Source organism: Scaptodrosophila lebanonensis, unplaced genomic scaffold (genome assembly GCF_003285725.1).
Source record: "Scaptodrosophila lebanonensis strain 11010-0011.00,11010-0021.00 unplaced genomic scaffold, SlebRS2 tig00000001-arrow-pilon, whole genome shotgun sequence".
Lineage (NCBI taxonomy): Eukaryota > Metazoa > Arthropoda > Insecta > Diptera > Drosophilidae > Scaptodrosophila > Scaptodrosophila lebanonensis.
Window position 1 is genome coordinate 18,334,647 of NW_022060529.1, and position 17,598 is coordinate 18,352,244.

A 17,598-nucleotide genomic window follows, 5' to 3' on the forward strand; every position below is an offset into this window, starting at 1 on the left:
TGCTGCAAAATAAGACTGCGCAAAAAATTGCAAGTAGGAATGATTGCCAACCCATCGTGCAACAAAGACAGCAATAGGTTCAGTTTTAGCCCACGTGTGAGCGAGAGCAAAATGCTGACTTTCCTCTATTAGAAATGCTGCCAACTTCAATTCTATCAACTAGTTTCAAAATTGATTTTGAATTTTCAGAATAGTAGCTACGAATGGCGTGTTTGCTAAGATTCGGGCCAAGAAATTCAATGTGCAAAATTAAAACTTCGAGCGACTCGAGTTGTTTTTCTTATTGTCTCTAAACGCACATTTTTTTGCCAGCAAACAAGTTGGCAGCTCGTATTCCTCTTGGCATAATTCTGCTCGCCCAAGCTTTGTTTGATTTTTCTTCGCGTAAAATACGTTTTCCTTTAACAAAAGTCAGAGCAATAAAGTATTGTTCAGATTTCAGATGAACGCCAAATTATTCAGTTAACTTTTGGCAAAGCAAAAATATGAATTCGTGCATTTTTCGTAAACCGTATAATTGGTGATTTCAATTCGATTTTCTGTGCAGTAGCAGTGGCAAATTCCAGTGGTGGAGTGTCGACGGCAGCAGCAGAAGCAGCAGCTCATTGGAACAAGTGGAAGCAGTACGACGAAAGTAAACGATTTTGGCTGAAAAGCCCAGTTTGGCAAGGCGTGCGCACATAAAAATATCACGAACACGTAAACCTCGTCCATTGCCTTATTGAGGTTTTACCTATTTCTCATTTTCATCTTTTGCAACGGAACATCAACAGCTGTTACACACCGTACCACATACGGTGAAAATTGGCTGAGCACGAGAAAACGAAAACAGTACAAGAAATACAGACAGCATGAACTCAAAAGCTGACGTCAACCGCCGTGTGCTGGCCATTCAAGCGAAGAAGAAGCGTCATAAGAACAACAAAAAACGCGGTAAGCAAAATGGTGTTGGAGCTGTCAGTCCCCTGCAGGAAAATCAACAACATTCAGCCCAGAAGCTGCAGCCGAACGTATTGAGGACGGGAACGGAAAATTGCACGACGGCAGCACCAGAAAGTGCTAATAATAGCCACATAGAGGGCGCTAGTAAACACGAATTGCATGCTGGCAGCATCGACGATGAGATTGTGAAAGCTGCATTGTCCTTTAATAATGCAACAGCTTCCACGTCGAGCGGTTTGGTCAGCGCACCGGAGTCAGTTGTTAACCACTATCAGCAATCGCAGTCCCAATCGCAATCGCAAATTAAAACCAACACCAACAATATGCACAATCAACAGCCTCCTCGAAGCTCATCTAACGAGTCCGATGAATCGGAGTTAAATAGCGAGAATGAGGAGCAGGAACTTAAGGAGGACTATTGTAAGGGCGGCTATCATCCCGTTAACATTGGAGATTTATTTCAAGGTACGTAAATGTAATAATCATATAACAACGTGCCCTTCTTCCCGCTAAATCAGTTGACAGTGCACCCTTCTTCAGTTCCATGCTGGCGATGGCACCTGTTTGCACCTCTCAGGCTCAACCGCAGCCGTCACAAGCAGATTTTCTTCCTTTGCGTTTTGTTTGTTGCTTCTGTTCTATGTAATTGCATTTCACGTTTCCACAAGCTTTTAAGTCCCATAGCCGTTCATTACCATTTCCAGTGCGCCACATCGGCATTTCAACCCCACAGCGTGGCCTTAATGCCAGTGGCTGTGATTTAACCATTCCCTTTGTTTCGTGAACAACAACAGGTTGCCAATGTTACAGTCGTTCGCTTGGACGGGTTCGAACACGAAACGCCCATTTACACATGCACAGATACACAATTAAGTGCGTGTGTGTTGGTGATGGAGGTGGAGATATGCGGATATTGGGTTGGGGATGCGGATGTGGGTGCAGGGGCAAGGGTTGTTTGGACACAAATTTGGCTGCCTATGTGGTTGCTGGTAGCGACATCAATGTCGCTGCTGTCATCGTTGTTGTTTTTATCGGAAACGAGAACAGCAGCCTCAAAATTCTCAACCCCTTCCCAAGCATCATCCCACATTCATGCGCTTTGTTAAATTGCGCAGTTTCAATTTGACAGTTAAAAGTGCATTTTCATTTAGGATTGACTTATCCTTTTACTACCCTCAAAAATGGACAGCCATTTCAAGGTCTCTTAAAAATAAACTGAAACGAAGTGACAAATTCAAAACAATTTTTAGAATCCCGATAACCTTGAACTATGATAAGAACAAATGATAAGGTGGCACATGTTCGACGTACCTATTCTGTATTAATTTATACATAGTTTAATTACACTATAATGCTTTCGTATTGTGAAATTAAAATAATTCACTGGGCTTTAGCGCTTTCCCTAAATAGGTTACTAAAGATCATGCTTGTCCATTTATGCGCAAAGCCAATGTGCCATGAAATATACAACCCCATTTGCCGCCTGCACCATCCCCCCGTTGAGTTGGAGACTTATGAGCAATTTGCTCTCGGTGCAGTTAATTGAATTTCCAGCGCTATGCCTGTGCTTTTGTATTTGTAACTGTAACGGATGTCAGTCACTTGCCCAGAGACTGACCGCACAGTAACTCACAAAGCGTGTGGCGAATAGTTGGAGTGATACTGACGCGATTAAAATGGATTTTTTGCCATCAAAGGCGAACATTTGTGATTTCATCTTTCTGAGTGGTGTGTGTACCTAACAAAGCTTTGACCCTTAATCAACTCTTCCCCAAAAGATCACTGTGATGGATCATAAAGTAAAATTCTCTTGTTTATCGACAGGACGCTACCATGTCATCCGCAAATTGGGTTGGGGTCACTTTTCGACCGTGTGGCTTTGCTGGGATCTACAGGAGAAGCGTTATGTAGCCATCAAGATTGTAAAGTCAGCGCCACACTTTGCCGAAACGGCTAAAGATGAGATCAAGATACTCAGAACGGTGCGAGAAACGGATCCAGCGAATCCGCGTCGGCAGAAGACCGTGCAGATGTATGACGACTTCAAGATAACTGGCGTCAATGGCACCCATATATGTATGGTGTTTGAGGTGCTGGGCGATAACCTGCTGAAGCTTATACGCAAATCCAACTATAGGGGCATACCGCTAGAAAATGTCAAGGCGATAACACGACAGGTGCTCGAGGGCCTGGATTACTTGCACAGCTGTTGCAAGATAATACACACGGACATCAAGCCAGAGAACGTGTTGCTGTGCGTCGATGAACCGCACGTCCGTTCCTTAGCCACGGAGGCCACACAACTCTATTGTATGAATTCGAAGATGTATCCATCATTGGTAAGTCGCGCGCCCAAGGAATATCGTGAGCCGCAAATCACCGGCAAGATGAGTAAAAACAAGAAAAAGAAACTAAAGAAAAAAGCGAAGAAGCGCATGGAGTTGTTCAAAAAGCAGCGCGATTATTTGGAACAAGCTGGAGATACGCGTTTACCCGGTGGTGCTGAGGAGTATGCTGTCGAGGAAGTCGCTGACAATCACAACGCTTCCCAGAATGGCGATGGAGGCTCTGATTTGGACGAGAGTGGCGAAAGTCCGCTAGCAAAGCAAGTGCAACAGCTGGCCCAGGTGGATCTGGATGATGATGGAGAGGACGTTTATGCCGAGGGTGATGGTGATGACGAAGATGCCACTGAGTCACCGCAGAAGGGATATTCTCAAAACGCTGGTGGTGGTGCGGCTGAAACTGTAAGCGCCCTGGCGGTCAATGAGAAAGCTAAAAAGAAGAAGAAAAAGAAGAATAAGAGTAAGTATTTGTGGCAGTTCCTCTTATACATATTATACACGTATTTGATTCCTTTTTCCGCAGATAAGTCCATCCAGCAACAATTGCAGTCCAATACGCAACAGATCCTTGAGAACTCCACGAGCAGCGGCGACAGCAGCAACGTAGTGAAGCCAACACAACAGAATTCGAACAGCAGCAGCAACTCAAGCACACTAAAGGGACAATCCAATGATGCCTCCAAAAAGAAGTCGCCGCAGTCCAAGCAGCAGAAGCCAAATAAACTGCACCAACAAAAACGGCAGGATCAGCAGTTAAACAACAACGTTGCGAAATCAAATTCGATACAAAACCACTCAATTCGAATTATAAACAATAAAATCTCAAGCAATTCGTTGGATACGTCCTCATCGTTATCGGCGAATGGCCCCTATTCGGAACCCATACTGCCCCCACCTCCACCGCCGCCTATGAAACATCGGCCCTTGAAACGGGATCCGGCTCTGGAAGCCTGCAATGTGCGTGTGAAAATAGCCGATCTGGGCAATGCCTGCTGGGTGGATAGACACTTCACTGAAGACATTCAGACGCGACAATATCGTTCGCTTGAGGTCATTCTCGGCGCTGGTTACGATACGTCCGCTGATATTTGGAGCACGGCCTGCATGGTCTTCGAACTGGCCACGGGTGACTACCTGTTTGAGCCGCATTCGGGAGACACGTACTCACGCGACGAGGATCATATCGCGCATATTATCGAGCTGCTGGGACCTATACCGCGACAGATCGTATTTCGTGGCACCTACGCCCAACACACGTTTAACCGCAACGGAGAGTTGCGAAACATATCGGGTCTAAAGCCATGGGGACTGGTAGATGTGTTGGTTGAAAAGTACGAATGGTCACAGGTCGATGCTGAGGCATTTGCCGCGTTCCTGAAGCCCATGCTTGAGTTCGATCCGGCCAAGCGTGCCACGGCTGCGGAATGTCTGCAGCACAAGTGGCTTAGATAAGATACGATGCAGCCTGGTTGTTGGTTGCGAACCAGCCAACCAGCAGGAGCAGCAGCAGCTTATGTGCAGTCATCAGCATCAGCAACCACATTGGCTTCCATATCTTCCATAGCCTCCACCTCGGCCGCAGCCATGGCCGCCTTGCGTGCTCGTCCCTTTCATATATCGCCGTATATTTCAACTGCCTCGGCCCCGCCAACTCCACTGCCACCAAGTGCGACAGCGGTAACGGCACGCACCGCACCACCAACGCCTGTTCGACACACAGCTCCACATAACATCTCTGTAAGGGAGGCAGATTTCGATGACGGGGATGGTGACGAAGTGGACGATGACGATGATGACGATAGCGACAGCAGCAGCAACAGCAACAGTCTCAGGGCTGGTGGCGAGGTCGTCAACATTTTTGGCGGACATAAACCAATGGCCGATAAAACTAATGACATTGATACTGGAGCTGATGAGGTGGGCGATGGAGCTCGCATAGCCAAATCAAAATCTCAGCGTTTCTTTTGGCGCAGGGCGTTGCGTCGTGTGTTCCAGCGTCGCAAGTGACGTCAGCTGCGGCGTCGCCGGCAAGACCTGCCTCGTTGGCGACCGCGTCGCTGCCGGCGACGCACCTTGACCGAACGCTTTAGTCGCGTATGCGGCTGTTGCAGTTACGGCCAAGTGCTGCTGAAAGCCGCAAGCGTTGCACTGTTAAGTTGCATTCGTTGGCGCACACGAGGCAATATACAGAACAACAACTTTTGCTTTAGCTCCCACTAAAAAAAGAGCTCTATTGTCCAGAATGCTGCATTTTAAGACGCGTGTTGCTCCGTCGTTCAACCTGAAATAAAAATACGAACATCGCTCTGCACACACACACACACACAACTATATATATATACACCAATTGGATCATACCTTATTTATATGTAACTAAAATCGAATTAGTCTAATAATGAGCTCCATAAGTTATTATTTGTGTTTTACACTGATTAGACAATTATTGCTTTTTGCCACCTATGAAATTATAATTTAATATTGAATGATGTATACCACCTATTTTCCAATGTACTGTTATTTACGGCTTACTTATGCACCAACATTCAGATATATATATATATACACACATATCTGTTTTTAAAACAGATTAGCAAACAAACTAAATTATATATATAGAAATTCTACTAAATTAATCGAAAACAAAAACTGGCGAATTCCGGTTATTAAAACAGAAAATTTCACGCATTTAATCACAAGTGCAGCATGTTTCGAATTCCAATTGGAGAGAACTAAATATGTTCATTAACAACTTAAACTTTGCCTTGAAAATATGTGTAAGATTATAAAACTTAATGAAACTAATGCAATAAATGAGGCGTTAGTTGAAGCGGAGTCCGGAACATGAACGATAATCTTTTTAATTATCCGAACTGGTGATCTAAAATGTATAATGGGAAACGGCAACCCTTTCTTATATTGCCTATTATCATATGCCTCGATCTCCGTCTGTCTTCTGCCAGTTCTAGAGATGTCGAGCGGAAGCTTTCTGTATAATAGAGAACCTAAACACCACACTGGAGTTGAAAAAATCATTTAAACAAATGTTTGTTCATGAAGACAAATTAAAAGATACGATTCAGACTCAGATCGGACCACTTATATAATAAGCATATAATTTGTTTTCGATATATTTTGTTGCTGTGTACGATCTCAAGAAAGTTCGCAAATACTGCTGGCCTTGTCATTTGTCAGTTAACAAAACCACAGGGATTCAATTTTTTTCTTTTAAATAATTATCAGTTGCTGGAAACCTGCCAAATAACGTCTAAATCAAGAGTATAGTGGAACCATTAACAAATGTTCAACAACAGATTTTTAATATAGTAACATCAGTGAATAAATGCACTTCCGCGTGTGTGTGTGTTGTGCATTGTAATTTAGAAAAAAGCTGCACACAGCAAGTTAAATAATAATAAACTAACATATAGTTAAATATCCAACAGTCATGCCATATTGATTAGTTAAGAGCAACAACAGCAACACAAGCTTATGGCTGACTGTCCAAACCAGTGGTTTTCTAAACATATGTAATTGTAAATGAAATGCATAATTGAGCTGAACATAACAATAATGATGTAGTTTAATTAGTTGATCCTCCTCCTCCTCCTCCGTGCACAGGAGGGGTGGGCTTAGAGATGAAAAACATGCAAAATCTGATTATCCTATTACACGACTCTACGTAACAGGAAATGCAATTGAAAAAGCTTAAATTTGAGCGAATCTAGCGTTAATTGGAATTCAATAATAATCAGTACACAAACAATGCAACCAACCAACCAACCAACTAGCAAGCAAGCAAACAAAATTTAATATGCCTAATGCAAAGGACTAAGCCGAATTATTTAAATGAAATGTAGCCAGAGGAAATAAGAGTTTCTATATACTATACTCGTATATATGCACGAGTATGTATGATCAAACCAAAATAGCAATAAATGCTAATTTCAAGTAATCTGTTAAATAATAGATAATAGCATTGGCTGCACTCTTTCAAAGTACTGGTAACCGACCACCCCCCTCACTGCTAGGAATATTAAATGCTATGTATCACCTACACTATACCACACACATAAATGGCACAGTCACTGACACAACTAAGCCTCTAAAATTTAAAACAAATAAACGATTGCAACAAAAAAAGGCCACTTTAGATTTGAGCGAAGAGGGAACTGGTCAGCAGATTTAGCCAACATCTGAAAAGAACTTGCAACAATACAGAAATTTACATAAGCTGTTACAAATATTCAATGTTTTTCACGCATATATGTGCGTGTGTGTGTGTGTGTGTGTGTCTTTGTAATACTGACTATTAACTATGCTAAGTGGCCTTATTAATTCGGTTCTATGCACGAATGCACCAGCCTCACACACACTTCAGAGACACATCAACACGATCAGACACACTCTCACAGTTACACTTAAAAAGCATTAATCGATCTAAGCTTAAATTAAATGTAAATCCTGAAATAGTTGAAACTTATTGTAAAACTCAATGTTAGCAACCAACACAGAGAACCAGAGAACAATCCTAATGTCTACTACTTGTATGGAATAAACGAACAAAACAAAGACGCAATTCAAGCTACCAATAATGTAATTTAAAATTTACTGATCTGCTGGCTTGCAAATATGTCCAATATACTTGTATTGTGGAAAAAGAATATCAATCCATACATATGTATGCATGTATGCAGTAAGCAAGCCCGATATATAATGCATATGCAATATATTCATGTTGATATTGAGAAGACACCATTGTGTGGTACTCGTAAATGGCCGTACTCCAACCATGTCGACAGTTAAATAAATTAATCGATATACAATATGATATATACGATATGTAATTTATTGATGTAGTTATTAAAGAATAAACCAAATTACACAAATTGCAAAATGGAATAAGAATGTGTGTGCGCAGTCTTTTTATCAGCAAAAATAATGGTAAGCAAAAAAAGTCAGTCCCATAAGATATCCCTTCTATTATTGCTCGATTATATTTTTAGAGTTCTTAATAAAAAGTACGGTTAAGTGGGCGTACCATGCTAATCCCATTCTATCGGTCGATCTCGAGCCCAACGCTAAACAATATATTTTTTCCATGATTGCACACTAAATAGGATCTTCAGGTAAGCTTTTAGCTTTTGCTGGGTATTCTAGTATTTAAGGACGAGCCAGCATGTATGCATTCTGGTTATACACTTGTAATATACCCATTTATATCTGAACAAATCTCTTACAACTTTTTTGTTTAATTAAAGTGTGCCAGATCGTCGTTATAGAAATTTCTCTATTTTATAAAGACTATATTATTTACAAATTCAATGTTTTGTTGTTTTAATTTGCAATATAATCGGTTTCTATTCCGTATTTGGAAAACCGAAAATATGTCAAAAAATATGTGAAGCATTTGTAAAGATACAAATAGGATCTGTGCTATTTTGTTTTTGTAGCAAATAGTAGGTATTTTTACTCTATACATGAAATGTACATGAGTGTACATATTATGTTTGCGGGAGCTGAAAAAGTAACCGGCAGAAGGAGGCGTGGCAGACCCCAAAAGTTATATATATTCTTAATCAGCATGACAAGACGAGTCGATCTAGCCCTGTTTGTTCGCCCATATGAACATCTGGATCTCAGAGACTATAAAAGATAGAGATAATCATCTTTAACTCGTATTTCTGAATTAAAAATTATTTAAAATTTGTATTTTATAAAAATCTATAATTATTCTACACACATGTACAGAGTATTTCAAAGTTAGGACTTAATTATATTTTTAAATTCGTTGAATTTATTTGTTCTCCAAATAGAGATAAATTTTCTTCCAAATCAATTGTTCCGAGGTAATTTTAGGGAAAAATATTTAGAATATCTCTTTGATTGAAAGTAACAGAACCTAGCGATTTATAGTACATATTTCATAAATAATCAAGCATGAAATTTTAAAAAACATACCGTGAATAAAAAGCTTTATTAAAAGCAAAAAAACATTTATAAATACACGGAGTTAGAGGAGAAAATCTCTGAATTGTGACTATTGCACCTTTAGCAAGGGTATTTTCGCTTCGGCGTGCTGTTTTTACCGGCTGAAAAATTACCGCATGTACCGTGAGCCATCAATTACGAAAATATCCTTCAGGCTGTGCACTGCACAATGGCAGCATTCGTTTATATATAGTACATACATACATATGTACTTACTCGTACTCGTATATCGTTGTTGGCTGGCAATGGAAGCAATTATATATTGACATCAGCGTGCTCTGTCTCGGACCAATGTATAGAGATGAAATTTATGATCAAACAGAAATTGGACAGCACCAAAGTTTAGAAAAACTTTGTGCACAATTGAAAATTGGAATGCCGCAAAGCAATTGAGACAAGCAATGAAGGAACAGGGATATTTATTTTGCGCTGGCCACACAAAATGTCGCATGCTGGCAATAATCCCTTGACCTTCGACATGCCCATGAAATATAAGTATACATATATATCTAACTGTTGGCTGGAGAGTGAAGCACGTTTGTTTGGTTTTGGCCAAATGTTTGAAATTGAATTTCATGCGACGCGTGTTGAGCCAAGAGCATATGGATAGATTACCCGTATTATTGTCCAGAATGTGTATGCATGTCTTTATTGCTTTGTGTGGCGCCTTAAGGCATATTTGTAGCTCCTCAGGCTGTTGGTCATTGTTATGTAAGCGTACAATTGATTTTATTGCAGAAGAATCAACTTATTTGTCAGTAGAAGGCCGCTGCAGTAAACTTGTAGAATGTGACACCCACCGGATTGATGCGCGTGGTAAATACATCCTTCCCTTTAAATCTGCCCAAGGTTTCACTGGCATTGAAGAGATTCTGCAATATTTTATGGCACATTTTGGATGGTTGCACTTCTGTTTTTGTACTCTACTTACCAGTACCAGATAGCCCGTGGGATTTTCCAGTTTAAGGTCGTCCAGCTTAATTTGAAATGTTTGTGGACACAGGGGGCAAGACGGAAAGTCTCCGGTATTAACAAAGGCAACAGCATAGGAATATTGGCCAAGGGCGTTGAGCGGTGTGACGGGACGTACCCAAACCTAAAAGAAATCATCTATAATCTAAAGAGCAAGAACAGCTGCTTTCGAGCATGGATTTAGATCAAGTTTTAACTTTGAGAACTAACCACTCTTCAAGAAACTTGAAACAAATTAAGACGACTTAAAACTAGCAGATCGTAATTGGAATACAATAGTTGTTTTAACAGACATTCATACTACGCTGATAAATCGTTTTTCGTTTTGGGTACTGGATTTGAAAAACCTAAACGTTAGTAACGAAGTATATTTGAGTGGTAATTTGATCAAGCAATCATCAATTTGTTACAATTCTTAATGACTCTTGCATTACACAACTCTTTTGTAAAGAATACAGGCACTCTTCAATTTATTTATCACACCTGTACGTTTTCGTCGACCAACACACATTTTCCAGGTGTTCCAGAGGGATCCTGACTGATGGCTATAATATGACTAAAAGGGCATAAATATGTTTTAGCTTTTGGTTATCATGATGGAGAATTCTCCGAACTTACCGATTTTGTAGCAATTCCTTGATTTCTGGACGCACCGTCTCCAGGTCATTTGTCATTATCAAAGGGGCAGCCATAATTGTCCAGATGGCAAGCTGTAAACGGCTTGCATCGTAGCTCAGTCGGTAATTACCGAGCACCAACTGAGGAGTGAATATATATTCGTACGCTATCTTTTATTTGCGCCTCTCACTCACCATGTCCGGATCATTCCAGTGTCCGGGTCCGCCATAGCGCTCAAATGTGTTCTGGTGCCTGCGGTAATGATTCATAATATCCAAGACCGACCAAGGGGAGTCAGTAACATCAGGACCAAAGCGCCAGAGATTGCAGTGCTGAGCGATATCGTCATAATTGGGCTACAAAGTGTAATTACGAATCCAATATCACTCGCTCTAACCAATAGCACTGTAGCACTGTACTTGCGATTTGTAAAATGGCCAGCTGCAGGAGTAGACCATGGGTCGTCCGGTTTCATTTAAAGCTCTACCAAATTCTCGATAGCCATCGTCCATTTTCTCATTCTCTGTGAAACACCCGTCTAGCTTAACATAGTCCACACCCCATTCAGCAAAGGTTTGAGTATCGACCTTAAAGTAACCCTCAGCTCCGGGACCCTGAAACATGCAGGTGAATTTTCCCACATCGTGGTACAATCCGAACTTAAGTCCCCGCTCGTGTATCTGGCGGAAAACAGATGGGTAAATATCTTGAGGGTGTGAGGATACTGAAGAGAATTGCAGCCTTACGTAGTCAGATAAGTGTTTCAAACCACTGGGGAAGCGATCTCGACTTGGCAATAACTTCCGCGTTATTGAATCTCGGTATTTCTCCATCCAGCAATCGTCAATTATTAAGAATTTGTAGCCCACATCGGCGTAGCCCTCCGAAACCAAGAGATCCGCAGTACGCTTGAAGAGCACTTCACTTTAAATAGAATCCAAAATGTCAACGTTATTTATATTGGCAGACGCATAGGCATTTAAAGCGGACAGTCACCTGACGCAGTCTCTGGGGAACTTGACGCAGTCGGTGATGCAACGAAATCGCTCCCAGGGCATCCAACCCATAGGCGGCGTTCGGGCCAGACCATTTTCAAGGCCCCAAGAGGGGCTCCAGTAGTAGACAAGAAGAAGAAGAAGAGCACACCAATTTCCGTCGAACATTTCGACCGATTCGCGAATATTCGTTTATTACGTATAGATGTTGTTCGAAGCACTGTCAGACAAAGTCTCTAAACTGCCAGCTCCACTCTGAGTTGTTTGATTCGAAACGGTGGTCATAGCAAATTAAATTTCCTTTATGGTCTAAAAGAGAACTTTTAATTTATGAACTTGTAAAAACACAATGTTTACTATATAGTATTTGTAAGTAGTTTCAAAGCTTTTTCATGGAATTCAGGTGTAAAGTTTTAAACAAATACGCATCTACAACAAAGCTCACAGTTGTGAGACTACACTAAAAAAAAAGTATTTTAATTTTAAAGTATAAAATCCCGATTTTAGTTTGTTTCGGTCTTCGTAAAAACAATACTGATGCCAAACTCCACTTCGGGGTACATAAAAAAGCATAAATTAGTGAATAAATTCGGCTGTTCAGTCTTTCAATTGCACATTTTCCAAAGAGAGCCTTCTATCTCTACTTGGGAGCACACTTTTATTTCAAAATTGTTGTTGAATGAAAAGCGATAAGATCAGATAAGAAAAAATTCAATAAGTAACTTGTTTTGTTAGCCCGGCAATTACAGTTCAAACTCTCAATTTAAAAACATTCGATGCAACACTTCTGACTATGGAAAAACAAATTTGCTCTGCAAGTTCTACTTTCCGGCCATGTAGAAGGATCATCATTACTCCTTGTTGGTCTATCTGTTTTAAGAACTTACTTCCACGTTTATTAAGTTAACAAATATAGCAAAAATACTTATATCGAGGCCGTCTTTGTCATATAACCGAAATGACTTAAATAGAGTTTTTGCCTGCAATCATTGGAACCAAAATAAATATTGAGAAAGTTGTTTTTTACCTCGCGAAAGTTCTCCCCAGATGACCAAATTCAAACAGTTAACAATTTCTTTCTAATGAACAACAAGAAAGTACAGATAACGCTCAGTTTAAATATAATTCGCGCCCTATAACCATATAGAAAAAAGTCATTTACATTTAGATTTCATTATATTAGATTGATTTAAGTTGAAGCACCAAGACAAGCCTACTCGATTTAGAATAGTTCGTTTTATGTATTTTTCCTTGAGTGTAGAGACATTTCTTATGGTGTTAGGTTGGTCATTGTTTATGAAACACTTCCAGATGACAAATTGTAAACAGTTGGTGGAAATGTGTCACCAACACAGAATCAGACAGAACAGTTTGAAAGAAAAGTTTTTCCAAGTACTGCTTCACCGTTAACTGAACCCAAAAATAAACAGAGAAACTTGGTCAGAAAACAGAATGGCTAAAGTTTTTGTCTTCTATTGTAAATACTTAAAACCTACAACAATTGTGCCTCTATCGCTATTTCGTAAACCAATTGTTTTTGTTGTGAAGGCAGAGTGCAGGGAAACTTGTGAAAGGTCCATTAAAATGCTACGAGGCGCGAGCGATTATTCAATTGACAGCCTCGGTCGAGCCAGGCAAAGCGAGGCCGGGCCCGGCCGGACCTCATCACCACTTGGACCCCTTTGGCTCAACTAGCCACTTAAACGTTCAGCGCAAACACTTTGCCTCCCGCGCTGGCAGGCAAAACACGCCTCACGTCGCGTATTAAGGACAATAAAATGTCCCCGAAGTGCGTCAAATGAGCATAAAGCCGTTCAGAATGAGAATACAAACGAGGACGAGTGAGTGACGCTGATGGTGGTAAGCACGCTGTCGAGTTGGTCAGGATTAGACAGGCGAAGTGCCTGATGTTAGTTTAAAGTAGATAAACAAAAGCGGATTTGTTGCGCGCATTTGTGGCTTTCCCATCTTCTCATCACAGTCTCCCCCACAAGTTTCTATCTACGGTCAGTCGTAGTCGCTATCTACGATACGCACATAATGGTAGCTAGAAGGGAATAGCATTTGCAGGAGCTTACCACCGACATGCCCTATAAAGGCAGCTTAAACTGGTGTAGCTGCGCTCGGAAAGTGTTAGCGTCATGTGTGCTTAACTCACACAACTAATCAACTGAATAGTTCTAATATTTTTCACCTTGAAAAAATGTCTCCTATAGTCGCATGCTGATTATTCCATTACTTTTTTTATTGCGAGTATTTAAATTATTATCTAATGTTTTTAGTGGAATATTAAACATATATTTATAGCAACGCCTTCTATGTATTCTTTAAACACAGAACCTTTTAGGTATAAAAATAGACTCTTTTTCATATCAAATTTTAGTATATAATCCGATTGATTTTTTTTGACTTTTTGCTTAAAAAAAAAATTTAGCATTCTTAGCGAAAATATTTACATACGTGTACTACATACTTCGATTTTGATGAATCGTTTATATATGTACATATATTGTTTCTCATAATAAACGTAGATACTATTGATTTTTATGGATGATAGGTTATTTTCTTTTTAACGCAATATTATAGGCAGATAGAGATCTCTAAATATGGGGGTTATATTTTAAAAAATTATTACCCCTTACGAATTGAAAATAATTTTGTGTACGTCATGTTCGCATTCAAACCCAGCTACTCAAAGAATTAAAATAACAAATAATAATAAATTCCAAATATATCATATAAATAATTATGTTGTTATTTAAAATCATATATAATAAGTAATGCACGACACTTGAAAGTCAGACCAACTAACTAAATAATAAATCAAGGATTTTTCACTCTTTCTGCACTCAACCCTCGGGATTACTTTCAAAATTAGAGCACTGATCACCATTCAGACTCTCTTATGAGACCTTACTTAGTTAAATTTGATAATTTTGTTTGATTATTTGGATTGTTAACTAAATCAGTAGTACTTTTGCAACTTTTTTATTACAATGGTAAATGTATTTAATTAAGATGGCTCAGTTTTATTTATATTTAAATTATATTTAAACAACTTTCGGATTTGTTCACTGATTGGTATTCAACACACAAATTATTTTTAGCTAGGAAGCTGATTCTTAGACATAAGTTTCCTTCTACGGTTTAAAAGGAGGCACTAAGAAGAGGTTTTGGGAAATTTCATACAAAAGCTAACTTAGATTGCGATCAAATTTGTATGACAATAATATATAAGAAGTTTTGGTGGATATATGTATATGTATATATATATGTTCTGTATTTTTTGTTGTTGTTGTGTTAAACCTGATTTTTTAATACAATGTGCTCATTCCATACGCTCTTCATCTCACGCTCACTCATCTCTAATTAAACTCTTTTGTACCAATAATTCCCATAGCAGTTCAAAATATCAAATTATACATATTGTGGGATATAAAAATATCTATGTTAATCATGTATTGATTGATTTGCACCGCCTTTTCGGACTTTGCAATCCACGCTATGAGCTTTCAAGTGCAGTGTTTAGAAAAAGAGTTATCCATCCAAATGGATAACTAGCTTCTGTAAGCTAATTTCGGGAATAACAGTGCTTTGCTTAAAGTATTCTATTTTTAAAACGTCCCATGCAGTTAACTAACAGTTCTGGTATTTGGAATACTAATGTGACTCTCTGGTCTTGGTCTTATATACATATTCTAGGTGGGGCAGATGTGTCGTCTCGCCACAAGCTCACGTACTATGCATTCCTATCTACGTGCTAAAGTAATTTTATCTTAGCGCTCGATGCTGTTTTATAATTCAATTGGTCTACCACAACAACTAGTTGAAATGTCTAATGAATATGCGGCTTGTTGAATGGGTGCCAGAACTTTTTTCGGGTCTGTAACACGAAATTTGCTGCAATAACTGTTGAATTACATTAGCAGTTGCGGTTACTCGGCTATGATTGCAAAGACATCCCAAGGCGCTGGCAAATGTCAAACGACAACTGTGTGTTGTGTCTCCTCTGGTTGTCCCGAAAATGCATGTCTCTGCCACAAGTGACAGAGAGACTTACCTGCCCTTGGCCACCATCCACCATCCATCCCCCATACTTGTAATCCACAGAAGACATTTAGTTTCATCTTTTTCGACAACCACTTGTGGGAAAATTCACACTTAGCTATATTTCGGAGTCGGACCAACTTGTGGTTCTCATAGTGCAGCAGCTACTGGACTAACCTGCACTCCGAAAGGCCCTGCGCTGGGAGGACGAACCGCAAAGAGAGCACCCAGTGATTTATTTTCTCTTAACAACTTGTGGGGGGTCTGCTCTTAAATTCGAATTTAAAATCAGTCGTCTGCGAAGACTTGGTAACTCGTTGTTGCAACATTTTGGATGGTTCGTTTGTTTGTTGTTTGTTTTAATCTCGGCTTTAAAGACAAGCAACAACTTTTGAGATGGAAAAAACTTCGTTTAATTAGACTTCACCTTTTGGTGGCCATTGTTTAGCGCCCTTCAGGCGAGTCTGGCAAAAGTTTGCTGTTAACACCATTTATGTAAATATTAAATACAAAACCGACTTAATTAAAATGTATGTGCCATGTTCTTTATTTATTTTTTTGGTTTTCTGTGCTGGAGCGAAAACAACAGGAAGTGCGGCAAGAATGTTTAGCTTTACATGTCTTTTGTGCCGGAATTGGTGTTTTCCTAGCGTTTTTGTAGCACGGCATGAAATTCCCGGAGCGTCTATAATAAACTCGAGACTCAAATAAAGCCGGACCGGGCTGGGCCGGGCCGGGCCGGGCGTGTTAGTGTAAGGCATGGTCGCCGTGGGCAAGGGAGGGGGTCCAGGCAATAGGCAAACAAAGAAATACAAGAAATTCTTTTCACACAAAGCGCGTGAGACGAGTGGAAGAGTCCTTTGGGTGAGGTATGCGAGCAATGACCAAAGATGAAATATTTTCAATACAAGCTAGGAAAAACACAGACGACACATACGCACACAGTCGCATTCCTTTTTGTATGTGCAATATATTTATTACGCATTTGACAATCCCCAAGTATGTACCGACAAACACACATGCAGACTCGCATTCGGATCCTTAGAGGAGCACAGGGCATCCAAACACAAATCCAATACGTATAGGTACACATATACTATACATACTTGTATAATACAGTTATATAGCGTGTCATAATTGTGGCACAGCAGCAGCAGCAGCAGCAGCTCAACAGCTCAAAGAGCAATGAAAGATAATAAAATTTACTGGCGATTGAATTTAACAAATGAAAAGGAAATCATCGGAGAGCAATGGACACTCGATTAGATTTATGTTGCCGTTGATTTATATATTTTGTTGCACATTTCCCAACGTTTGCCCTATGGCCCATATTCTGCAGACAAGCCACTTCTCGTGTACATGTGTGTGTGTGTGTGTGTGTGAGTGCTTTTACTTATCACAGTGTCGCACAGTTTGATGGCTTGACCAAGTGCCACTTAAATTTTGTTATACACTCAAGTTGCACGCCTGTTGTTGATAACAGACTGCCGTTTAACAAATTGAATTGAAATGCTTCAATTTGCACCCAGCCTCTAGCCTTGCGTATGAATACCCCAAAAACGCCGAGCGCACCACAAAAAGGACGACTCAGTCGGACCTAAACAAACAGTGGCAAAGGCAAAGGCTCTCTTTAAAATAAATGCGTATCGCCTTTTGATTGCTTTACTTGCTCTGGCTTCCTTCTTGCTTAA

The 17,598-nt window shown here is 40.0% G+C and overlaps 2 protein-coding genes across 3 annotated transcripts; one reads left to right on the top strand and one right to left on the bottom strand.

The window, feature by feature from the left end:
* Window positions 1-347: 347 nt before the first annotated feature.
* On the top strand, window positions 348-6,855 carry LOC115634225 (SRSF protein kinase 3). The gene is made up of 3 exons (XM_030531817.1): window positions 348-1,407; window positions 2,767-3,747; window positions 3,811-6,855. Exons 1-3 carry the CDS (start codon window positions 852-854, stop codon window positions 4,737-4,739), a joined length of 2,466 nt encoding a protein of 821 aa, XP_030387677.1. The 5' UTR covers window positions 348-851; the 3' UTR covers window positions 4,740-6,855.
* A 3,038-nt stretch (window positions 6,856-9,893) lies between these two features.
* On the bottom strand, window positions 9,894-12,156 carry LOC115634013 (alpha-N-acetylgalactosaminidase-like). 2 transcript variants are annotated; one of them, XM_030531537.1, is made up of 8 exons: window positions 11,862-12,156; window positions 11,612-11,789; window positions 11,285-11,545; window positions 11,060-11,221; window positions 10,866-11,005; window positions 10,731-10,803; window positions 10,207-10,371; window positions 9,894-10,147 (listed from the first exon to the last, which is right to left on the bottom strand). In XM_030531537.1, exons 1-8 carry the CDS (start codon window positions 12,026-12,028, stop codon window positions 10,031-10,033), a joined length of 1,263 nt encoding a protein of 420 aa, XP_030387397.1. In that variant the 5' UTR covers window positions 12,029-12,156; the 3' UTR covers window positions 9,894-10,030. The 2 variants fall into 2 exon arrangements, 1 of the variants encoding a protein (XP_030387397.1); XR_003996401.1 differs by lacking the exons at window positions 9,894-10,147; window positions 10,207-10,371 and having other exon boundaries at window positions 10,745-10,803; window positions 11,056-11,221.
* Window positions 12,157-17,598: the final 5,442 nt, after the last annotated feature.